The 24,823-nt window shown below is 51.4% G+C and overlaps 1 protein-coding gene across 5 annotated transcripts in view; it reads left to right on the forward strand.

The window, feature by feature from the left end:
• Positions 1-24,823, forward strand: part of SPTBN4 (spectrin beta, non-erythrocytic 4) — a 92,122-nt gene that overhangs the window by 50,367 nt on the left and 16,932 nt on the right. For all 5 annotated transcript variants that reach the window (XM_079985255.1, XM_079985256.1, XM_079985259.1 and 2 more), the window contains 8 exons: positions 4,954-5,217; positions 9,991-10,215; positions 14,305-14,394; positions 15,300-15,578; positions 17,240-17,370; positions 18,232-18,436; positions 21,890-22,267; positions 24,524-24,768. In XM_079985255.1, coding sequence (XP_079841381.1) covers positions 4,954-5,217; positions 9,991-10,215; positions 14,305-14,394; positions 15,300-15,578; positions 17,240-17,370; positions 18,232-18,436; positions 21,890-22,267; positions 24,524-24,768 — 1,817 coding nt within the window. The remainder of the gene's footprint in view (positions 1-4,953; positions 5,218-9,990; positions 10,216-14,304; positions 14,395-15,299; positions 15,579-17,239; positions 17,371-18,231; positions 18,437-21,889; positions 22,268-24,523; positions 24,769-24,823) is intronic.

A 24,823-nucleotide genomic window follows, 5' to 3' on the forward strand; every position in this document is an offset into this window, starting at 1 on the left:
GGAGCAGCAGAAAACAACCTTTCTCCCTCCTCTATGTGACATCCTTTTATATATTTGAACATGGCTATCATATCACCCCTTAACCTCCTCTTCTCCAGGCTAAACATGCCCTGCTCCCTTAGCCGTTCCTTATAAGGCATCGTTTCCAGGCCTTTGGCCATTTTGGTTGCCCTCCTCTGGACACATTCCAGTTTGTCAGTGTCCTTCTTGAACTGTGGTGCCCAGAACTGGACACAGTACTCCAGGTGAGGTCTGACCAGAGCAGAATACAGTGGCACTATTACTTCCCTTGATCTAGATGCTATACTCCTATTGATGCAGCCCAGAATTGCATTGGCTTTTTTAGCTGCCGCGTCACACTGTTGGCTCATGTCAAGTTTGTGGTCAACCAAGACTCCTAGATCCTTTTCACATGTACAGCTCTCAAGCCAGGTGTCACCCATCTTGTATTTGTGCCTCTCATTTTTTTTTGCCCAAGTGCAATACTTTACATTTCTCCCTGTTAAAATTCATCTTGTTTGTTTTGGCCCAGTTCTCTAATCTGTCAAGGTCGTTTTGAAGTGTGATCCTGTCCTCTGGGGTGTTAGCCACCCCTCCCAGTTTGGTGTCATCTGCAAATTTGATCAGGATGCCCTTGAGTCCATCATCCAAGTCGTTGATAAAGATGTTGAATAAGACCGGGCCCAAGACAGAACCCTGTGGCACCCCACTAGTCACTCTTCTCCAGGATGAAGAGGAACCATTGATGAGCACCCTTTGGGTTCGGTCAGTCAGCCAGTTACAAATCCACTGAGTGGTAGCATAGTCAAGTCCGCATTTTACCAGCTTCTTTAGATAAATTTATTGTCATTGTCCGTATATACACAGTATACACAACAACGAAAATCAAACACCCAAGACCGGATTCACATACACATTTGCACGTATCTCCAACACTCTCACCCTATTCAGACATAATCTATTAAAACATACATAATCCAGAATATAACACAACCTATTAGAAGCATAGCATAACCTAAAACCTATCTCATTCCTTACTACTCACTGCTTGCTATTTCTTACAACTGGCCCTGAGATCATTGTTTAGTGCAGTCAGAGAATATCATGGGGCACCTTGTCAAATGCCTTGCTGAAATCAAGGTAGGCTACATCCACTGCGTTCCCTTCATCTACCAGGCTTGTAATTCTGTCAAAAAACGAGATAGGTTAGTTAAGAAGTGAAGAAGTTCTTGTTAAGAAGTTCTCGGTGTGCCTTCCATTGTCTCCTGCCCAGGGCAGTTGAGGGACCATATTTCCTCCTACAAACCCACCTGGGCTCTGAGATCCCCAGGAGAGGCCTCTCTCTCTCTCTCTCTCTGTTCCGCCACCCTCACAGATCCACTTGGGGAGGCTGGAGAGGGCCTTCTTGGTGGTGGCTCCTTCCAGGCAACTTTGGAGCTCTCTCCCTGCCGACGCCAGACTGACTCCCTCCTTGCTGTCCTTCTGCTGGCAGGTGAAGCGCTTCTTATTCCAACAGGCCTTTGGGAACCGATTTTTGTTTTTTAAAGAGAGAAAGGGGTTTTAATAGTGCCCTGCTGTTTTCAATATCTGCCTATTAATAGATTTGGTTTTTATTAGAGTCCAATTACTTTTTACAGTCATGTTTTTAGATTTCTATATCTTAACTGTGTTGTTTGTGGGAGATATAAATAAATATAGCAGCAGCAATAATGATTTGACGGTCATTCCTCGGTGCTGGTTTTCTCGGTGGCGATGCATTTTTAAATCCTCAGCGGCTGTTTTGCCAAGGTGTGAATCTGACTGTTGTTGTTGGACCTCGGCTTGCGAGTGTGTTTTTGCAGAGAATCAACGCCTCCATCTGCGCCGGAGAGGCGGTGGGAGGGAGGCCTGCTGGGGCGACGACTCCTGCAACATTTGGGGCCTGCTGGGCATTTTCTTGTTGGCAACACGCCACCCTGTGATCTCTCACAGCGCCAGCCGTGCAGATGGCGGCTTGGAGGCTTCTCGGAGGCCCAGGCTCCCCACCACATTGGGGGAGGGATATTGATCAGTCCGGTTGGGGGGTGAGGAGGGGTGTTAGGGGAGGCGACGGTAATTGCCAGGGGATCCGACTGAGAGCGTGGTGGTCTCTGGCTTTGGGGGGAGCAAAAGAGGCACTGAGTCAGCTGCTTGCGTTTGCTCTGCAGAGTTTCTGGAAGATCTCTCAGATCCGTTGCGAAACGGCGCCTGCAGCCAGTTTTGGGGCTTGGCAGGCAATCTTGAGAAGCCAGGAGAGCTCAGCATGTCTGTGGCCTGAGATGGAGCCTCCCATGGTAGTCTCCCTCTTCTCTTCCCTGCCCCCCTTGGGCTGAATCTGGGGGCGCAATCGGAAGCAGGTGGAAGCTGAGCGAGAGCCCTTTTGCTATTGGCCAGGAAGGTGGAGGCGTCCTCACTGTAAAGGGTTAAGGCTGCCAGGTTGCCATGGAGACACTCACGCCTTGGTGGGGACCGGAGGGTGGCATCTGTGCCACTCCGGGGATGGCCCTGTGGGCAGCAGGGGCCCCTCAAAGAGCCAGCACAAGGGGGGGTGAATGGTGTTAAGAGCTATTGCAAGGGGGGCAGGAATGGTGTTCTGGTGGTCGTGCCCCCCTGCCCTGCCCCTCTGGTTCCCCCACAAAGCGAGGCCTCTCTGGCTGAGGCAAGCAAGGCAGCTATTTCAGCCCCCATTGGGCGATGCTGGGTTTTCGCTGGGTGACGAGAGAGAATATGTTACCATATGGTATTTGACAGCCTTGAACATGCGCAGAGTGGATTTCTGCCGTCACCGAGCGATTAATCCCACCCAGCCAATGATTGTCCAGCCTTTCCGCCTAGTCTGCCCCCTCGTGAAACATTCAGGCCATCAAAACAGAATAACTTCCTGCGTTTTGCAATGAGCTAAATCGATACTATAAGATGAGACAGTTGTTTACTTTCAGCTGGGAGTCAATTTTGACCTCCCCGAATGCACTTTGAGCCTTTCGGGTTTTTAAATGTTCTGTGAAGTACATACACAGTTCAAAGGTACAACAGGCAGAATAATCTACAACTGCAAAAATGTCTGCAATTAGACGCAAACCCTTTTGCTGCCACCCTGAATAAGAGCAAGAGGGGAAGAGGAGAAAAGTTTTTCCTTTTATTTGCAAATGTTTGGCAAAGTAAGCAAAGATGGCAACTGTTTTCTTACGCCGCTCATTCCTGTCTCACAGTTGGAGAAGTAAGGCCGGGTGGATCCACTGATCCCTTTTGATTTTTATGGAATCTGCCTTCCAAAAAGAGCGTGCCGGACGGGGGATGTCTATGTCTTTTAAACCTCCTGAGTTGTCCTGCGTGCGCCCCCATCCTGCTAAAATAGAAACGTAGAACTGTAGAGTTGGAAGGGACCCCCGAGGGTCATCTAGTCCAACCCCCTCTTGCAATGCAGGAACCACAGCAATGGCATCCCTAAGACATGACCACCAACCTCTGTTTAAAAGCCTTCAGTGAGGGGCAGAGTCCCACCTCCCAATCCACTCTCAAGCAGCTCTTACGGTCAGAAAGTTCTTCCTGATGTTGAGTCGGAATCTCCTTTCTTGTGACTTCAAGCCATGGGTTCGAGTCCTACCCTCCAGAGCTGAGGAAAACAAACTGGTTCCCTCTTCCATGTGACAACCCTTCAGCTCTTTGAAGATGGCTCTCCTATCCCCTCTCAGTCTCCTCGCTTCCAGGCTAAAAATCCCCAACTCCTTCAACTGTTCCTCATCAGGCTTGGTTTCCAGACCCTTGATCTTGGTCTCCTTCCAGCTTGTCAATATCCTTCTTAAATTGTGGCGCCCAGAACTGGACACAGAATTTCAGGTGTGGTCTGACCAAGGCAGGATAGATCCATTTATTTTTCTCTTGTTTTGTCATGGCTGCTTGGTTACAATTCTGTTCAGAGCTTATTCCTGGTTTTAGAGGTTTCCTCTGAGGAAGAAAGTTTGCATTCGTGAAACACGTTGGGCTTTAATCAGTTCTGGGGCTTCTGAGACTCTGTTTCCCCTTGGCTGCCTTCTCACGGTGCTTCTGGGGTGGGAGGGAGGCCATTTCACAGGCCAGGGAGCTACCATGGCAGGCTCTTATCCCTTGCCCTGCCCTCAGCTGGCAAAAATGGCTCTTTTGGTGGGAGAGATGCCATGGGGCCCTCCAGTAGCCCCTGAGACAAAACATGGAGCTCCCCCATCTGATATCTCTGCTGTATTCTCTGTGTAGCTGAGCATTAAGACAGCCTGCATTTTTAATTTTATTTTTACTTATTTATTTCTTGAAAGGTATTCACTGCTTGACTGTAAAAAAAAGAACTCAGTTTACATATGCAAAAGCATCTCTTTAAAACCATTATATCTTTTAAGGTGCCAGGCAAAAATGTGCTTCTTCAGCCAGGCCTTTGGCTGATTAATATTCTACAGCCTTTTAATATTCTACAGCTTGTGGGAAGGGAAGGGGTTATTGTTTTGCTGTTTTGTTTTGCTTATTTACTTGTTTTTATCCTGCATTTTATTCCGTGAAACCCCCGAGATCTTGCGTTGAAGGGCATTATATAAACCTAATAAACAAACAAATGATAAAACATTCAAAAGGCAAAATCCGCAATAAATTAAGGACAGACTAAAACAGACAGCATCATTCTACATATCTGGGAGGGCTGATCTAAGCAGAAATGTTTTTAGGAGGCACCAAAAAGAGTACAGGGAAATTGCTTGCCTGGTGTCCAGTGGCAGGGAGTTCCGCATCTCCAGGGCCTTGTCTTGCGTTTGGAATTTTGCCCCCGACCCCAAATAAAACAGCAGAACAACCTGTGTGCTGTTGCAGGAAGTGTGTGCCTTTCCCAGGGCCAGGGGGAGGGATCCCTTTCTGCAAAGAGGGGTGGGCTCCTCGGGACGTGCAGGCCAACGGCTCCCGGCTCTCTGTCCCCAGGAAGGCCAGCAGCTGATCGCGGAGAAGCCGGAGCTGGCCGAGACGGTGAAGAAGAAGCTGGGCGAGATCCGCCTGTGCTGGGCCGAGCTGGAGTCCACCACCCAGGCCAAAGCGCGGCAGCTTCTGGAGGCCACCAAGGCCGAGCACCTGGTGCAGAGCTACGCCAACCTCGACAAGCGGCTCTTGTGCATGGAGAGCCAGCTGCACCTGGTGGACTCCGGCCCGGACCTGGCCAGCGTCAACAGCAACCTCAAGAAGCTCCAGGTGGGTCCCGAGGGGGGGGGGACGGGGCTGGCATGTTGGGGGTGGGGCTCTGGGAAGAGGCAGGGGTTTCTGGGGGGCTGGCACGGACCCTACCGGATGGGGTGGGGAGCAGATTGCTCTCTCCAGCCAAGCACACATAATACTGGCTGTGCAGCTGTGACTCGGGGGGGGGTCTGCAGGCATCTGCTGTCGGCTCATGAGCTCCCCATCACCAGGAAGAGTCAGGCTAACCTCCCCAGTGAACCCTTCCATACCACCCCTGCTTTCTAGAGGGGCAGTGGGAAGGATGGGGGGGGGGGGTCTTGCAGAGCAGCCAGGCCAAGCCAGACCCCCGGCCACAAGAACATAAGAGGAGCCTGCTGGATCAGGCCAAAGGAGGCCCATCTAATCCAGCAGTGGCTAAATACCTCTAAGAATCAAGATAGACTGCCTCTGGATCTGGAGGCTCCAACAGAACCTGAGTGCCTGGCTGCTGGATCAGGGCAGTGGGCCCACCGAGTCCAGCATCCTGACCTCACAGTGGCTGACCTGGGAAACCCTCGAGCAGGATCCGAGCCCCAGAGCAGCCCTCTCCCCTCCTGTGGCTTCCAGCAACTGGGATTCCGAAGCATGGCTGCCTCCACCATTTCATCTCCGCACCTCCGTCTCCCTGCATCTCTTGAACCCGCAGCGCTGGACAATCTTCGCCTGCCAGGGATCCCTTCCTGGCCCAGGGAGATGCCTGATGCCCTGGCCGTGGGCCTGTGCCTCCTTGTGTGCTGCCTCCATGACCGGGGCCAGAGTTGGGTCCTGCCAGCCTCGCTCTACCCTTTGGGGACGCTGTGCTCACGGGGGAGACCAGCTGGGCCTGGGAGCTGGACCACTGCAGCTCACATCCCTTCCCTTCCTCGTCTGAAAAGTTGTAACTCGTCTTTCCTGGGGAAACAGTCCAAGGAGGCTCCCGAGATAGAAGAAGGAAGCCATAAAATCCGAGTTAACAAGAACAATAAAACCCTGACTCCCCAAACGCATAACAGCAACGAGACAGAAATAGGCTCCGTAAACACGGCAGGAAGAAATTGTAGCAGCCCCAGCGCAAGTCAGGCATCTGCTCAAATCCTGGCGCAGTCTGTGCTCTGTTCAGAGGCAGCTCTGGCAAGCTAAATCTTGGCCATTGGCAGGTGAGGCGAACCTTCCCCAAAGGGGTGGCGTTTCAGAGCCCGGGTTTGACCACAAAGGGGCCCCCTCCCCATTCCCGACAAGGCGGGCTTTGAGATAGATGGCCCCCGACTGATGGCTTTGGCAAGCGTGCAGGTTGACGTGGGAGGCAACAGTTTGGTGCAGGGGTTTGAGGGCTGGGACCTGGGAGAGACCAGGGTTCGAATCGCCACTTGGCCGTGAAGCTCACTAGGTGGCCTTGGGCCAGTCGCTGCCTCTCTTGGCCTTCACCTGCCTCACAGGGTTGTTGTGGGGATCAAATGAGGAGGACCAAGGAGAGGCCCCCTTGAGCTCCTTGGGGAAAGAAGGGGGGACAGAAAATCAGGAAATAGAGGCAGGAAGGGCAGTCCTTCCAAGAACCTGGCGCTCAAAGGGCTTCCAAGGTCATCAGGAAAAAGGGAGGATGTTTCGCGGGGTCACTTTCCCTCCCTGCCTGGGAGCCACATTCTGAATCAGCTGAAGTTCCTGAACCCCTTTTTAAAGGCAGCCCCACACAGAGTGCACTGCAGTAGTCCAGAGGAGATGCAACAACAGCCTGCCATCCCCGTGGCCAGATCTGCAGAGGGTTAGAGCAGGAAAAAGAGGTCTGGCCACCACCAAAACCTGAGAAGTCCTGGGGGCCGCAATTCCAGAAGTTCCTCCAGACTATAGACCTGCATCTTTGGGGGGGGGCAGCAACCCCATCAGTCACAGGTTGGGTCCCCAGTCCTGCAGCAGCTCTGCCTTCTCAGGATTCAGCCCCACTGTGTTTGCTCTGCTCCATTATACAGTGGTACCTTGGTTCTCAAATTTAATCCATTCCAGAAGTCCGTTCCAAAACCAAAGCATTCCAAAACCAAGGCGCGCTTTCCCATAGAAAGACATGCAAAATGGATTAATCCGTTCCCGACTTAAAAGCAACCCCTAAGACAGCAATTTAACATGGATCTACCGAGACCATTGATCCATAAAATAAAAGCAATAATGTACGATACCATACAATAAATAAGACAGTATGGTAGATGATAAAAATTAAAATTTATTTTTCTTCTTACCTGCACTGATGGTAGTCCTTGTTTGGATGGGGGGGGGGCTTTTATCCATTTCTGCAGTCACACAACCCATCAATCAGTAGCTGAACTGGGTTCCACAGTCACAAAAACAAACCAAGTGAAAAAGCCTCAAAAACAAAAACACAAAATAAAGAGCAAAAACAAAAGCGCCAAACTGAATCCTCTCCAGAAGTCCGTTTGACTTCCGAAATGTTTGAAAACCAAGGCGCAGCTCCTGAGTGGTGCAGGCAGCCGCCCCAGAAACAAAAGCCATTTGGCTTCTGAAAAACCTTCGAAAACAGGAATGCTTACTTCCGGGTTTTCGGCGTTTGGGAACCAAGGTACCCCTGTAATCTCCAGACTCTGAACTTCCGACGTTCTCTTGAGTTGTGCTGGAAGGGGGGGGGCATCTGTCTCTTGGTGGCCCCGCACTCCACGTCCCCAGGTGACCCCTCCTGGCTGCCCCTCCGTACCAAGAAATGCCTTGCCAAATAGACAGCTAGCATCTCAAGCTTGAAGGCTGCAGCCCAGCCTCCTTCCTGCCACGCAAGTTTTCTGCGTTGAAGGGAAGTGAGTGATCCTGCGCGGAAAGCTAGCGCCTCCTCCCTGAGATGCTGCCTTTCTACGATTTGGTCTCTTTCCAACCTCTCCAGGATGGCGGCCATCACGGCCTCCTGTTTTCAGACCTTGAGTGGGGCAAGGCAGCTGAATGGGGGGGGGGGGCAGGAGAGAAGCAGCTGCTGCTTTGACTGGACAGGGGGTCTCTCAAGGGGGGCCGATCCTGCCGTCACCCCTTCTCTCTCTTCCCCTTTTCAAGAGAGACTGGGAAGAGGGTGGGTGTTTTTAAAAAAGATTCCCCTTTGATTTGTGGGTCCGTGTGACAGCACACACCTCTGCAATGGAGGTGGGGGGCTCTTTGTCAGCACCAGGCAAAGTCAACCCTTCATTTAGCCCTGGGGGGGAGGACTTCTGAATTTAAAAAGCCCGATCCCTCTTGCTTTACTTGAGCTGAAAACTGGAGCCGGTGGTGGCTTAGTGGAGAGAGTGCAGGAGAAGGAGGACCTGGGAGAGACCAGGGTTCAAATCCCCCCCCCCTGAAGCTCCCTGGGTGTGACCTCGATCTCAGTCCCTGCCTCTTAGCCCAGCCTCCCGCATAGGGTTGTTGTGGAGATTAAAAGGGGGGGGGGAACCAGGTATGCTGCCTTGACCTCCTTGGAGGAACAGCTGGGATAGAACTGCAATGAAGTGAGAGACCCAAGCAGTCACGGGGGGGGGGGCAGATGGAGTGGGTGCTTCTCGGGGGGGGGCAGGGGGTGCTGCTTTCCCCTGGGGCCGTGGGGGGGGGCTGGGCCTTGCTTCCCCCTCCTCCCCCTGGGAGCCACGCGCCATCTGGGGAGGGTGAGGGGGAGCCTGGCTCCCTGAGGATGCAAGAGCCCCGGCAAGAGGGGGGCTGGCCGGCCACCCAGCCGCCTCCCCCCTCACACCAACCTCTCCCTTTTCCCTCCCCAGCAGCCCCCGACAGTGCAGAGGCGGCCATTGCTCATCACATCCTAGTGTGCGATTTGTATCATCATGCTGCATGGCGGTACAGTAGCCCTTTTCTTTGACTCCATCTGTCTCGCCTTTTTTGCATTTCTGCCTTCCTCCCCCCCCCAAACCCCGCCCCAACCCCCTCCCCATTTCCCCAAGGAGATGCTGGAATGGGAGGGGACGGACGGACGGACACAGAGACCCCTCCCCATCTCCTTCCCCCTCGTTTCTCCTCCATCTGGTTTCTTCTGTTTCTCATGTTTCCCATGAACTTTCGCCAGCTGCCAAGAATCGCTTGCCTGCCTGCCTGCTCCCTCCATGGCACCAAGCCCCCTCCCCAACACGCTGCGCTTGGTAGTCTGGGCTCGGGGGGGGCAGTGGGAGCACAGGGGGCCTCTGGACGGGGGCCTCTGGACGTGGGCCAGAGGCTCCCCTGGTAAGTGGGTGCCAGGGGCACAGGCTCTTGGAGTTGCCAGGCCCCCATCTATGCCACTCTTCGACCCCCCCAAGCATGTGGGTCAGCCATTGTGTGGAGGTCCAGGTTGCTCCGTAGGTGTAGGACAGGACAGCCGCAGGCTTCCTTAGTCGTTCTCTGGGCATCTGATTTTAGGGGCCCTGAGATGAGCAAATCCTGAGGGTGCTGAGGATTTGCTGCTCAATACCTTGTCTGCCCCACGGCTCCCAGGGATGAGGGGTGATGCTGACAGCAAGTCAGGCTGGCTTGGGCTGGGAGAGAATGGTGTGCAGGCCTCCCATTTTGAGCATGCAGACAGGAGCCAGGGGCAGCGTTTGCCATGGCGAGAGATACCCGGCCCCATGGAAAGGACCCAGCAGAGAGCTTGGAGGAGATGGGGCCGTCTGGTTCATGGCCAGTGTTTTCCCTCCTGCCTTGTGCCCGCACTTGCCTCTTCCCGGGCTTCCTGGGTGGGCGGCCGACCCCCCCCCCACTGGCGGACCCCTCCTGGCCCTGCCCAGCCCCCTCCTCCTCTTCCTCTTCCTCCTCTCTGTCTTGCAGACAATGGAGACGCAGGTGGAGGAATGGTACAAGGAGGTGGGCGAGTTGCAGGCCCAGGTGGCCGCCCTGCCCTTGGAGGCGGCCAGCAAGGAGATGGTGGACGAGCGGCAGAACGCCGTGGGCACGCGCATCGTGCGCCTCATCGAGCCCCTCAAGGAGCGCCGGAGGATCCTGCTGGCCTCCAAGGAGGTGCACCAAGTCAGCCACGACCTGGAGGACGAGATCGTAAGTGGGGCGCGGAGGAGGGAAGGGGGCAAATCTGAAACCAGGCCCTCAGAAGAGAACACTTCTGATTGTGGGAATGTTCAGGGAGGCAGGAGAGGATAGATGGTTTATTCATATCCTTCCTAACTTGCGCTAGTAAGTCCCTTTACCTAGCAGAGTTTCACATTCCCCTTTTAAACGCACGGCGGGGAGCTGGTTGCAGGCTTGTGTAAGCCTCCCACTATTAGGTTCCCGGTAAGTTCTCTTATATCCCTCTTAAAAGAATAAACACGCCACAATCTTGTGTAAAGTATATAAAAGAAGTTTACTCACATCATCAGTTCACAGTTGGATCCCTGAAGGCAGACTTAGTTACAAATGTATACATGTGGATCTATCCCATATGGGGATAATCCCAGTGTCCTCTGTTGGCTAGAGCATCTCTAGCTAAAAGCTGCTCCAATCATGGAGGAAGTCAAAGAAAGAGAGTGGAAGCATGCCTTTGTCCTTTGGTTACCTGGACAGGTAGGGTCACGCCCACCTCTAGTCACATGCAAAGGAAGTATGTCCCAGCCAGGAGGAAACAGGAAGCTTTCGACTGGCTAGTCCAAACATTCCCCCACATGTCCACTCTAGGAAAGCAAGGAATGTTGTACTTGACTGCTATTTATGCATCACATTCCACAAGTGGATGGATATGGGGTCGGCCCCTCACAGGTAGACTGGTCCCGAGCGGTTTTGGGCTTCGTATCTCAGTGGGATTCTGGAGGGAAGGAGAGCCAGAAAATGGCCCGATGGGATGAAGGAACAGAGCTGGCCTCTGGGAAGGATGTCAGGCACCTCCTGGGATAGAGTGGAAGGCCAGAGCTCCTACATACACGCCACAATCTTATTTAAGATACAGTGGACGCTTGGGTTGCGAACGTGATCCATGTGGAATGCACATTCGCAACCCACAGCGTTCGCAACCCACAGTGGCTCGTCTGCGCACGCGCGGGTTGCGATTCGGCACTTTTGCACATGCGCAAAGCACGATTTAGCGCTCCTGCGCATGCACGACCACCGAAAGCTGGAAGTAACCCGTTCCAGTACTTCCGGGTTTTGGCGGGTGCGTAACCCGAAAAAACGCAACCTGAAGCGGCTGTAACCTGAGGTATGACTGTATATAAAAGTAGTTTACTCACAACATCATCAGTTCACAGATGGATCCCTGAAGGCAGACTTAGTTACAGAAGTACAGTGGACCCTCTAGTTACATACCGCTCTGGATACGTAACTTTCGGGTTACGAACGCGGCAAAGCCGGAAGAGTATACTTCTGGATTTTGCCATGAGCACATGCGCAGAAGCGTTCAATCGCGCTGGGTACATGCACAGAAGCGGCAACTCTGCCTATGGACTTTTTGGGTTCCGGACAGACACCGGAAACGAATTTAATTCATATCTGGAGGGTCCACTGTATGTACATGTGAGTCTAACCCATATGGAGATAGTCGCTTCGAAAAGCCAACAGAGCATCTCTTGCAAAAAAGGAGAGCTGTTGCTCTAACGACAAAGTCCAATAGAGAGTGTGCTGCGTGCCTTGTCCTTTTGTTACCTGGACAGGTAAGGTCACGTCCACCTCTAGTCACATGCAAGAGGAAGGATGCTCCAGGCCAGGAGGAAACAGGAAGTTTTTGACTGGCTGGTCCAAACATCCCCTTTCATGTCTACTCTAGGAAAACAAGGAATGTTGTACTTGACTGCTGCTTATGTATCACATCCCCCACTGATTGCTAGAAAGGCACTTAGCAGAGAGAAGAAGCTAGATCTCGCAGGGTCTGCAGAAAATCCTCCCTGTGAGAGCCACTCGTGTCCAGGCAGGTCAAGGGGCACAAGCGTCCTGGCCTGCTCTCTCTGTGATCCCTGCTATGTGATCTCTTCTCTGCGTGCTTCATCAATGACCAGGGACGCAGGACATTTGCGGAGTCTGAGTTTCCGCTCCAATCCTATTCTAAACTACAGTGGACGCTCGGGTTGCGAACGTGATCCATGCAGGAGGCATGTTTGCAACCCGCAGCGCCGCATCTGCGCACGCGTGGGTCACGATTCAGTGCTTCTGTGCATGCGCGAACGCCAAAACCCAGAAGTAACCCGTTCTGGTACTTCTGGGTTTTGCGTGGTGCGCAACCTGAAGTGTCTGTAACCCGAGGTATGACTGGATGATGTATAATATACCGTATTTTTCTGTGTATAAGACGAGGTATTTTTTTTATAAAATATCATGGTGAAATTTGGGGCTCATCTTATCCATGGGTAGTGCATTTGTTCCTGGAGCCAGATAGTGTCTGCGGCTATTGGGGGTGTTACTGGTTTCTGCAGGAAGCGCTGGGCTTGACTGGCTGTCACTGCACAATTACGCAGGCGATTGGCGGCTTCTTCCGGCCAGGGGACATTGGACTGCAGGCATTTGCTCAACAACTCTGGGCATTTCCCCCCATTTTCTTTATTTGGAATCCCCCAAAATAGGGGGTGTCTTATACATGGGGGGGGTGTTATACACAGAAAAATACAGTGTGTTTATTAAAAGGGGGAAATACCAGGAAATCCAGTCTGCAGGGAAGGATCCTGGATGACTTAAAAGGCTAAATCTAGCTTATCAACAGCCTCCTTATTTTGCTGCAAAGGGGATGTGCTCTGCTGAACTCACAGATGTGAGTAAGGAGGGATAATATCTAAGAATATATCCTCTCCTAGTTTCTATGCATATCCCTGCAGGGAGGAGCGGCCCCGAGCGCATTGTGGGCTCACAGCCTTTGGGGTTGGGGGCAAAGTCTGCTTCCTGGGAGCTTTGGAGGCCAGGCTTGTCTGACGGAGGTTGCAGAAGTCACAGTGGCGCCACCAGCAAGGATCACGGGGGACGGTGGCCTTTGTGAGGACTGCCTAGGAGCACAGTCTGGCCGCATCTTCCACGGGGTTTGGGTTCCAAGGATTCCGCAAAAATCACATATACCTCCAAACCTTTTATTTTTTAATAAAAGTTGTTTGTTGTAGGAAATGCATAACTCGGATGTGTGAATGTTCAGGGTGGCAGGAGAGGATATATTGTTTATTAATATCCTTCCTAACTTGCGCTAACAAGTTCCTTTACTTAGCAGAGTTTTATATTCCCCTTTACACAGCAGATAGCTGGTTGCAGGATTGTGTCAGCCTCTCACTATTATACAATTCATCCTGGCTCAGATTGAATTGTATATTCCTGGTAAATTCCCTGAGTCCCTCTTAAAAGAAGAAACACGACAATCTTATTCAGAGTTAATAAGAGAAGTTTACTCACATCAGTTCACAGCTGGATTCATAGAATCATAGAATAGAATCATAGAATCATAGAGTTGGAAGAGACCACAAGGGCCAAGGATTCCTGAAGGCAGACTTAGTTACAAATATGTACATGTGGATCTACCCCATACTGAGGAATGATCCCAGTGCCTCTGCTAGCTGAGAGCTAGTCCTAGCTAGAAGCTGGTCAAACGAAGAAGGAAGTCAAAGAGCGAGAGAGAGAGAGCTGCGTGACTTGTCCTTTGTTACCTGGACAGGTGAGGTCACGCCCACCTCTAGTCACATGCAAAGGAAGGGTGCTCCAGCCAGGAGGGACAGGAAGTTTTCGCCTGGCTGGACCCCCACATGTCTTCTCTAGCATTACAAGGAATGTTGTACTTGACTGCTCTCAGTGGATTACATCCCACAGAAGCAAGCTTTCAGGCTGCACAAGGCTCTTCCTCAGCTTACATGCAGCCATGTAGAATGAAGGGGCAAAAAATCTGGGCTGAGCAGGTTCCTGGGCCAGTTTTCCACTTGCCAGCCCCTGCCCCCAACAAGCCAGGGCCAAGCAGCAGGGAGAGGACAGTGGCCACATTCTCTTCTGGAAATAGAGCCATTGGGAGTAAGGCGTCTCTGGGGGGATGCGATGAGTCCCCCCAAATGTGATGGGTCCTCTTTCCACCTGTGCTTTGGCTCTGATGCCGGGGGGGGGGGGCTGTCCCTCTTCCACCTCTGTGGACCTTGATGATGCCATTAGGAATTGTACTTACGGGGGGGGGCACTTTTGTTTTTCTCCCCCACCCGCTTCTAGATCTGGGTGCAGGACCGCCTTCCCTTGGCCACGTTGAAGGATCACGGGAGCAACCTGCAAACCGTCCAGCAGTTCATTAAGAAGAACCAGGTGCGAAGAGGAAGCCGGGGGGGGGGCAGAGTGTGTGGGAGGTGCTGGGGAGCCCCAGGACAGGGAGGAAGAACAATGGGGGGAGCCTGTTTTGTCCTGGATTCAGAAAAGCAGGGGCTGGTGGCCTAGGAGAGCCCTGAACTCAGAGCCGCCTTCACCATCTGAACAGTTCCTTCTGGGCCATATAGAGACAGTATGGTGTAGTGGTTAGAGCAGTGTTGGATTTACATATAAGCTGAACAAGCTGTAGCTTAGAGCCCCACTCTCTTGGGGGGGCCCCCCAAAAATTAAAGGAAAACAACTGGATGTACATTTCCACAATATAAGATAAAAGTAAAATAAAACCTACATACAGCAACAATGTTTTGTGCTGCATAGGCTCCTAGGATGTAAGTCATGGGCCCCTCCTGCTCGCCTGCTCCCTCAAATATCCCTGGTTTGCTCCTTTCTATATATAGGGTGGCGACATTCTGCATGGACTGGTTGCAGGGCAACATGGGCAAAGGGCTTGAGATACCCATGAGGTCCATCAATGACCATCTAGCATATATTCAACACAAAAAACAGCGACCATTTTGTTGTGGACAAAGGACAGCTGGACATAGAAAGGGCCCCATTCCCTTCAGGAGCTGAGGGCCGCATCAAACCTCAACCCGGCCCTGGGTTAGAGTGTTGGACTAGAAGACCCGGGTTCCAATCCTGCCCTTGGCCATGACCTTGGGGGCCGGTCACTTACTCTCAGCCCAGCCTACCTCACTGGGATGTTGTTGTGGGGATTGAACGACGAAGGCGGAAGAGCCACAAAAGCCACTTGAGCTCCTTGGAGGACCAGTGGGTGCCGGGGTAAACATTTAAAACCCTTCATAATAATAATTTGAAAGCCTCTCCCTCTTCCCGGTTGCCAGAACCTCCGCCGAGAGATCCAGGTGCACAAGCCCCGCATGGAGGACGTCCTGGAGCGTGCCCGGGGCATCGCCACCATCAAGACCCCCGAGGTGGACCCCGTGCGGCTGCTGCTGGAGAAGCTCTCGGAGATGTGGGGCGCCCTCCAGGAGGAGACCGAGCAGCGGCAGCACCTGCTGGACGCCACCTACCAGGTGGAACAGTTCTACTTTGACGTGGCTGAGGTGGAGGCCTGGCTGAGCGAGCAGGAGCTCTTCATGATGAACGAGGAAAAGGGCAAGGTGGGGAGAGGGGCCTGGGGACCCCCACATTTTGGGCCAGGGGGGGAGGCGGGCAGCTTCGCCCAAGGATGCTGCCTTTGGAAACGCTTGTCGGAAGGCCTTGGGCAGGCCGAGTCCCCATCCCTTGGTCCGGGGCGGGAGAAATTCATGGGGGAGAAGACTCAGCTCTGCCTCCATGGCTTCTGGGGGGGGGGGTTGTGTGGGAATGTTCAGGGAGGCAGGAGAAGATACGTTGTTTGTTAATATCCTTCCCAACTTGCGCTAGGAAGTTCCATAACTTGTTGTCGTTTAGTCGTGTCCGACTCTTCATGACCCCATGGACCAGAGCACGCCAGGCCCTCCTGTCTTCCACTGCCTCCCGCAGTTTGGTCAAAATAATTTAGCAGAGTCCATAACTTAGCAGAGTTTTAAACATTCCCCTTTAAACACACAGCAGGTAGCTGGTTGCAGGCTTGTGTAAGCTTCTCAATGTAGATTCCTGGCAAGATCTCTTATTTCCCTCTTAAAAGAATATACACGCCACAATCTTATTTAAGATACAGTGGACGCTTGGGTTGCGAACGTGATCCATGTGGAATGCACATTCGCAACCCACAGCGTTCGCAACCCACAGTGGCTCGTCTGCACACGCGCGGGTTGCGATTCGGCACTTTTGCACATGCGCAAAGCACGATTTAGCGCTCCTGCGCATGCACGACCACCGAAAGCTGGAAGTAACCTGTTCCAGTACTTCCGGGTTTTGGCGGGTGCGTAACCCGAAAAAACGCAACCTGAAGCGGCTGTAACCTGAGGTATGACTGTATATAAAAGTAGTTTACTCACAGCATCATCAGTTCACAGATGGATCCCTGAAGGCAGACTTAGTTACAGAAGTACAGTGGACCCTCTAGTTACATACCGCTCTGGATACGTAACTTTCGGGTTACGAACGCGGCAAAGCCGGAAGAGTATACTTCTGGATTTTGCCATGAGCACATGCGCAGAAGCGTTCAATCGCGCTGAGTACATGCACAGAAGCGGCACCTCTGCCTATGGACTTTTTGGGTTCCGGACAGACACCGGAAACGAATTTAATTCATATCTGGAGGGTCCACTGTATGTACATGTGAGTCTAACCCATATGGAGATAGTCGCTTCGAAAAGCCAACAGAGCATCTCTTGCAAAAAAGGAGAGCTGTTGCTCTAACGACAAAGTCCAATAGAGAGTGTGCTGCGTGCCTTGTCCTTTTGTTACCTGGACAGGTAAGGTCACGTCCACTTTTAGTCACATGCAAGAGGAAGAATGTCCCAGCCCAGGAGGAAACAGGAAGTTTTTGACTGGCTGGTCCAAACATCCCCTTGCATGACCACTCTAGGAAAACAAGGAATGTTGTACTTGACTGCTACTTACGTATCACATCCCACAGTTTGCTCTGGTGCTCGAATCCTGCTTACAAGTTTCCCATGGGGACGTCTGTGCAACCAGGATGTTGCGCTCTAGGTCCCCCTTTGGCCTGGTGCAGCATCCGGGCTCTTCTGATGGAACCTCTAGCCCCAGAGGCAGCCTATCTGGATCCCTAGGTCCTTAAGGATCTCAGGCCACTGTGCAAAGAGGAGGCTGGGCTGGCTGGGATCCCCTCTGGCTCTCCCGGTGTCCTTACGCCCCTCCTCTGTCCTCTCAGGACGAACAGAGCACCCTCCAGCTCCTGAAGAAACACCTGATGATGGAACAGACGGTGGAGAACTACGCCGAGACCATCGCTCAGCTGTCACGACAGTGCCGGGCACTGCTGGAGCTGGGGCACCCGGACAGGTAGGCCGGCTGTCGTGCCCCCACCTCCTTCCCTGCCCCCTTCTCAGCCCACCCCACTTGGCCCTAGCCCCCTCCCCACTAGGCCTGAGCAATATAGCGAGATGGCTGAGCAATATAGCGAGATACCCTGGTTTGAAGTCCATATCATGATACAGTGGCCCCTTGGTTCTCAAACTTCGTCTGTTCTGGAAGTCCCTTCCAAAACCAAAGCGTTCCAAAACCGAGGCGTGCTTTCCCATAGAAAGTCATTCAAAATGGATTAATCCATTCCAGACTTTTAAAAACAATCCCTAAAACAGCAATTTAACATTAATTTTCCTCTCTAACGAGACCATTGATCCATAAAATGAAAGCAATAATCAATGTACTGTACTATAAAATAAAGAAGACAGTATTGTAGGTTATAAAAATAAAAATGATTTTTTCCCCTTACCTGCCCTGATGATGGTCATTGTTTGGATGGGGGGCTTTGATCTGTTTCCGCAGTCACACAATCAATCAGTAGCTGGACTGGTTCCACACAGTCCCAAAATCAAATGAACCGAAAAAGCCTCAAAAACAAAAATGCAAAACAAAAGTGCCAAACTTAATCCGTTCCAGAAGTCTGTTTGACTTACGCAATGTTCAGAAACCAAGGCACGGCTTCTGATTGGTGCAGGTGCCCCAGAAACAATAGCTGACATTCGGTTTCCGAAAATCGTTCAAAAACCAGAACACTTACTTCCGGGTTTTCGGCGTTTGGGAACCAAGGCACCACTGTATCGGCCTATTGCGATGTTTAGCTGTATCACCATGTTGGAAAGCGGCTGTCGCCCAGCCCCCTGGTGCCCTCCCCTCTGATGGTCCTTTTCCCCCCGGCAGCGAGCAGATTAGCCGGCGCCAGTCGCAAGTGGACCGCCTCTACGTCTCCCTGAAGGACCTGGTGGAGGAGCGCAAGGCCCGGCTGGAGCAGCAGTACTGGCTCTACCAGCTGAGCCGCGAGGTGGATGAGCTGGAGCACTGGATCGCCGAGAAGGAGGTGGTGGCCGGGTCCCCGGAGCTGGGCCAGGACTACGAACACGTCACGGTGAGACCGGGGGGGGGGGGGCACCAGAAAATATTTGCCGCTTGATTGCAAAAAAGCCAGACGGACCTCAAAGCAGTTCACAAGAGCAGCTCGAGTTTTCTTTATACAGGCCTTAGGAAATGTCTTCAATATTGATATACAGTGGTACCTCGGGTTACATACGCTTCAGGTTACATACTGTCAGGGACTCAGCGGGAGCGCAGGGAGGAGAGGAGATGGAGAGCGAGGGGGAGCAATCCGAGGGCAGCGTAGGAGAGGATGACAGCAGCCCAATAGATTCCGTGAGCCTCTCCAGCGAATCGGAAGATTCACAGAAGGGGGCGCCGATGGGCAGGGCAAGGGGGGACCCAAGGGGGACACCCCGAAACAAGGGGCCAGCGGGGACTCCCAGAGCAGCAGTTGGAAATCAGGACCAGCTTCCCCACCAGAGCGTAGTGGGGGGGAGGAGTCCCAGGTATCAGAGCCCACATATTCACCACCAGCGAGAGAAGATGAGTCAGGGGTGGCCACGCCTCCATCGGAGAGCGAGGGAACGGTCAAGAGGAAAGTTGCAGGCTGGGCGCGCGCGCCTAGTTCAAATGTACAGGCGAGCGGCACAGAAGGTAGCCCGGATAGGGAACCAGGTCCTAAAGCCCGCCGGAAGGAGGGGGAAGAATCATCAGGGTCAGCGTCAGAGGAGTCCAGGAAGGATGAAACCCTAGCGGGCAGGAGGGCCCAGAGGAGAAAGGAACTTAGGAAGAGGTGGAGCAAGGCGAGAGTCTTAAACTGGTGTGGAAGGGGCGGAGACTCAGACGGGACTTCGCCGGTCTAAGGTCGAGACGTAGAGCTGCGCGCTGCGGCTTTAAAATGGAAACTGAACCTCAATAAAGACTTTTGTACATAACTACAGCCTAGCGTTGGTCCTCTGTGAGCTGGGACCTGGAGGCAGCTCTGACACATACGCTTGAGGTTACAGACTCTGCTAACCCAGAAATAGTGCTTCAGGTTAAGAACTTTGCTTCAGGATGAGAACAGAAATCGTGCAGTTGCGGCGCAGCAGCAGCAGGAGGCCGCATTAGCTAAAGTGGTGCTCCAGGTTAAGAACAGTTTCAGGTTAAGAACGACCTCCGGAACGAATTAAGTTCTTAACCCGAGGTACCACTGTATACAGAAGCAATGTACACAGGTTAAAACATTAGCAAGATTCTAGAACTACTTGTCATTACATGATGAATGGATTATAAGTACCGTATTTTTCACTCCATAAGGCGCACTGGACCATAAGGCATACCTAGTTTTTAGGGGGGGAAATCAAGAAAAAAAATCTTATCCCCCCCCCCCCCAGCCCAGCCTGTCCACTTCTCCCAGAGCTTCTGGGGCTGTCAGGGTGGATCCCGCTTGCTGTGTTGGTTTTGTTTTTAGCCGCGCCCAACCTCTCCAGCCGTGAGAGGCTGTGCGCGGCTTTTGCAGATGGCTTTGGGATGGATCCCGCTCGCTGTCTTGGCTTCCTTTTTAGCTGTGGGGCTGGGGGCAGGGGAAGCCCAAGCTTCCCTCGACCCCAGCCCCTAGAACGGGTCCTGGAGTGAAGGCGAGGTTGCGCGCAGCCTTGCCTCCGCTCTCGGAGCTTGTGGGGCTGGCGAGGGAAGTCCGGGCCCCCCCCCAGCCCCAGGGACCACACATTCGCTCCATAAGACGCACAGACATTTCCCCTTAGTTTTTAAGAGGAAAAAAGTGCATCTTATGGAGTGAAAAATATGGTAATTCCAATGGTTCTTTAATTTACAGTGGACATGCAGTATGTTGACAAATAATGGAACCAAGGAAGGGACTAGGGGGAAGGCAACTTTTCTATTTTTGGTTATAAATTTGTATTGTTATTGTTTTATTTTTGTTATTTTTGGAAAATCAGTAAAATATTATAAAAAATATATATGAAATGTCTTAAATATTTATGCATTTATTTATCTATTTTTGGTTGATTTGTTGCAGATTTATAGCCAGCCAGATGGGCAGGGTATAAATAATAACAGTATTCTATTCTATTCTATTCTATTCTATTCTATTCTATTCTATTCTATTCTATTCTATTCTATTCTATTCATCTAATATTCTTACGGACAGAGAAGCAAAGGAAGATATGTAAAAAATTAAGGGTTGTGTTCAGCTAACTTTTATTCAGAGTAGACCCATTGAGACCAATGGCCATGACTCACTTAGGTCCATTCATTTCCATGGGTGTATTTTGAGCAAAAGTTAGTTGACTGCAACTCTCTGTGTTTTATATGTCTTGCTATTATTATTTTTAAACAGCCCCGTGCTTTTGCTCAGCTGCAGTGAGCATGTACAGAGTGCCTCTCTCTTTCAGCTCTGCTCCGCTGGCAGCACAGTTGCAGCATCTCGGGGGCAGAGTCCTTGCAGTTTCTCTGTCTAGTCCCCCCCCCAGATGTTCTTTTTAAAATTTTATTAGTTTTACAGTTTAATAATCCACACATCAATCATATAAATGGGAAAAAATAAAATAATTCAAATATCCACCCACCCTATGACTTCCCTCAACTTCCCCTTCTAGTTCATTACATGTTTGTTACTTCCGCTTAATTTATTTTCTCCCATTTTGTTAATCTTTTAATTAAATGCTCCTATGTTCTTATCACTTATTTGTACCATATTTTCTTTCCAATTATATCTGACACTTAATTAGTTTCCAACTTGTTCTTTCTTCATCTTTACACTTCTTTTCTTAATTGCAAGTGTTTCCTCAAATCCTGTTAATGAGTCCATTTCTTTACAGTATTTCTGTAGATACAGCATGAATGGTTCCCAATCTTTTATAATGTCTCTGTTACTATTGTCTCTTGAGTCTTCCTGTGAGTTTCGCCATTTCTACGTATTCCATAAGTTTGACTTGCCGTTAGGGCAGTTCATAAAAAACTTTGTTTTGAAAATGCCTGCACCATTTTACTACGCTGGGGATTATATAGCTATATCTGAAATTTCACGCATATCAGTTAATATATTGATCCTCCTCCACTGAATTGAAATTTCAGCCTTCACAACATAGGAAAACGGCCAAGTAAACAGCTATTTCCGTAGAGGAGGGTCAAGATATTAACTGATGTGCATGAAATTTCAGATATAGCTATATAATCCCTAGTGTAGTAAGATAAGACCTTTGGAGCAGGGATTTTTTTTAAAAAAAAAAAGTTTTTTATGAACCGCTCTACTTACTATTCTTCTTTCGTTGGTATCTTGAATTTTATTGACATTGATGTTGTATTTTATGCTGTTTTTATGCTGTTTTTAAGTCGCATTTTAATCAATGTTTGCTGTTAGCCGCCCTGAGCCCGTTTTTTAAAGCAGGAAGGGTGGGATATAAATAAAAAATTATTATTATTATTATCTTGTCCTCTTTCCATTTTGGGCTAGTAAAATCCTAGCCGCCGTTGTACCGTACAACTTTCCACTTCCCTGCAGCTGCTGCAGGAGAAGTTCACAGAGTTTGCCAGCGAGACGGGCAGCGTGGGGAACGAGCGGATCTCGGCCGTCAACCAGATGGTGGACGAGCTGATTGACTACGGCCATGCCGACGCCGCCACCATCGCCGAGTGGAAGGACGGGGTGAACGAGGCCTGGGCCGACCTGCTGGAGCTGATGGAGACCCGGGCGCAGATGCTGGCCGCCTCCCACGAGCTCCACAAGTTCTTCAGCGACTGCAAGGACGTCCTCTCCCAGATCGAGGAGAAGAAGCAGCGTCTGCCGGAGGTGACGGCTCGCGAGGCCAAGACCTCGGCCGGAACCCTCCAGAGGATGCTCAGCTCCTTCGAGCACGACGTGCAGGTCCTGGTGACACAGGTGAGGCAGAGTGTGTGTGTGTGTAAGGTGTGTAATCCTGTTGTTGTTTAATAGTTTCCGCCTCTTTGTGACCCCCTGGACCAGAGCACGCCAGGCACTCCTGTCTTCCATTGCCTCCCTCATGCTGGTAGCTTCGAGAACACTGTCCCGCCATCTCGTCCTCTGCCTTCCCCTTCTCCTTGTGCCCTCCATCTTTCCCAACATCAGGGTCTTTTCCAGGGAGTCTTCTCTTCTCAGGAGGTGGCCAAAGTCTTGGAGCCTCAGCTTCACGATCTGTCCTTCCAGTGAGCACTCAGGGCTGATTTCCTTCAGAATGGATCGGTTTGTTCTTCTTGCAGTCCATGGGACTCTCAAGAGTCTCCTCCAGCACCATAATTCAAAAGCAGCAATTCTTCGGCGATCAGCCTTCTTGATGGTCCAGCTCTCACTTCCATAAATCACTAATTCACATCCTACGTTTATTTATTTATTTTGTTTATAACATTTTTTATTAGTTTTACATATAATCACATTGTGTAACATCATATCTTCTTTTTAAACCTCTCTGGCTCAGATTGACTTCCCTCCTTCCCGTCTAGTGGTATACAGTACAAACTTAAATTCTGCATCTTTTCATTTCACTTCCTTTCCTGTTTTTGTTATATCATTACCTAAGATATTACATTACTCAACCTGAATAGGTAGCAATTTCATCTTACAGATCTTCAGATAACCCTGCTAGTGATGTTAATTGCTTACATTTCTCTTTCAAATATACCGTATTTTTCACCCTGTAGGGCGCACCGGCCCATAGGGCGCACCTAGGTTGTTTTTGGGGGGGGGATCAAGAAAAAAAAATTATTCCCCCCCCCCGGCGCGGGGCTGGGGCAGGGGAAGCTCCGCTGCACTCCCTGGGTTTCGGGCTTCAGGCTGCTGTCCGCAAGCCTTGAGAGCCTGGCAGGAAGTCGCGCCGGGCTCCCACGGCTTGCGGATAGCTTCCTGAAGCCTGGAGAGCGAGAGGGGTCGGTGCGCACCGACCCATCTCGCTCTCTAGGCTTCAGTGAAAGCCTGTATTCGCCCCATAGGACGCACACATATTTCCCCTTCATTTTTGGAGGGGGGAAAATGTGTCCTATAGGGCAAAAAATACGATAAATATAAATTTATTCCAGTCTTTTTGGAATGCTTGGTCTCGCTGGTTCCAGATTCTTCCAGCCAGTTTCTCCAGTTCTGCAAAGTCCATCAGTTTCATCTGCCCCTCTTCTTTTGTTGGACTTTCATGCTGTTTCCATTCTTTGGGCTAACAAAATTCTTGCCACAGTTGTTGCATACATGAACAGTTTTTTATCTTGTCTCAGTATCTCTTTACCCACTATACTCAGTAAAGAAGCTTCTGGTCATTCACATCATACATTTAAAGCAGCACATAGTTAGCCTATGGAACTCGCTGCCACAAGAGACAGGGATGGCCACCGACTTGGATGGCTCTAAAACAGGACTGGACAAACGGCTTCTTCCCCCAATGGCTCTGCTCTCCAGTATTGGAGGCAGCAATTATTCCGAATCCCAGTTGCTGGAATCCACTTCAGGGGTCGAGGCTGCTGTTCCTGGAATCTGCGGCTGGTGGTGGGTTTCCCTCTGGGTGTCTCCTTGGCCACCATGAGGCCGGGATGCTGGACCAAGCGGACCATTGGCCTGACCCAGAAGCTCTTCCTATATTGTTAGCTTCACTATGACTCTGCTTTAAACAGTCCTGGCTTCCCTCAAAGAATTATGGGAGCTGTAGTTTTCTAAGGGCGCTGAGAGTTGTTAGGGGACTCCCCTTCCCTCTTCTCCAAGCCATGCAGCCCCACAAATGGCAGCTCCTGGGATGCTTTGGGGGAAGCTCTGCCTGCTTAAAGTAGAAGAATTGCACCTTAAATTCTGCTCCGCTCTGCCCTCCGCAGTTGGAGGCAGCAACGCTTGCAAATACCAGGGAGAGGGGGAAAGGTCCCCAGTGCTCAAATCCTGGGCACCTGCCTGGCCACTGGGAGAACAGGATGCTGGACCAGATGTGCCACCCTTGGCCTCATCCAGCACCCAGAGTCTTCTCATGTTCTGATGGAGCCTCCAAGCCCAGAGGCAGTCTATCTCGATTCCTAGGTTCTATGGGGGATTTGGCAATGTGAGGACCGGATCCATTGGCCTGACCCAGCCCACTCCTGCCCTGCCCCCTTCCCTCCCAGGGGCGCAGTGAGCCCCCTCCTGCCCCCTTAACCTCCCCCTGCTCCCCGCCAGGTGCGGCAGCTGCAGGAGGTGGCGGCTCAGCTGCGGACGGTCTATGCCGGGGAGAACGCTGAGGCCATTGCCACCAAGGAGCAGGAGGTGATGCGCTCCTGGAAAGAGCTGCTGGGCTCCTGCGAGGACTGCCGCCTCCAGATCACCACCACCACCGACAAGATCCGCTTCTCCAACATGGTGCGGGATCTCATTTCCTGGATGGACACCATCATCGCCCAGATCGGCACCGGAGAGAAGCCCAGGTAAGAAGAAGAGGAAGAATACAGTGGTCCCTCAGCTCTCAAACTTCCGGAAGTC

The sequence above is a fragment of the Podarcis cretensis genome (assembly GCF_951804945.1).
Source record: "Podarcis cretensis genome assembly, chromosome: 8".
In the NCBI taxonomy this organism is placed as follows: Eukaryota; Metazoa; Chordata; class Lepidosauria; order Squamata; family Lacertidae; genus Podarcis; species Podarcis cretensis.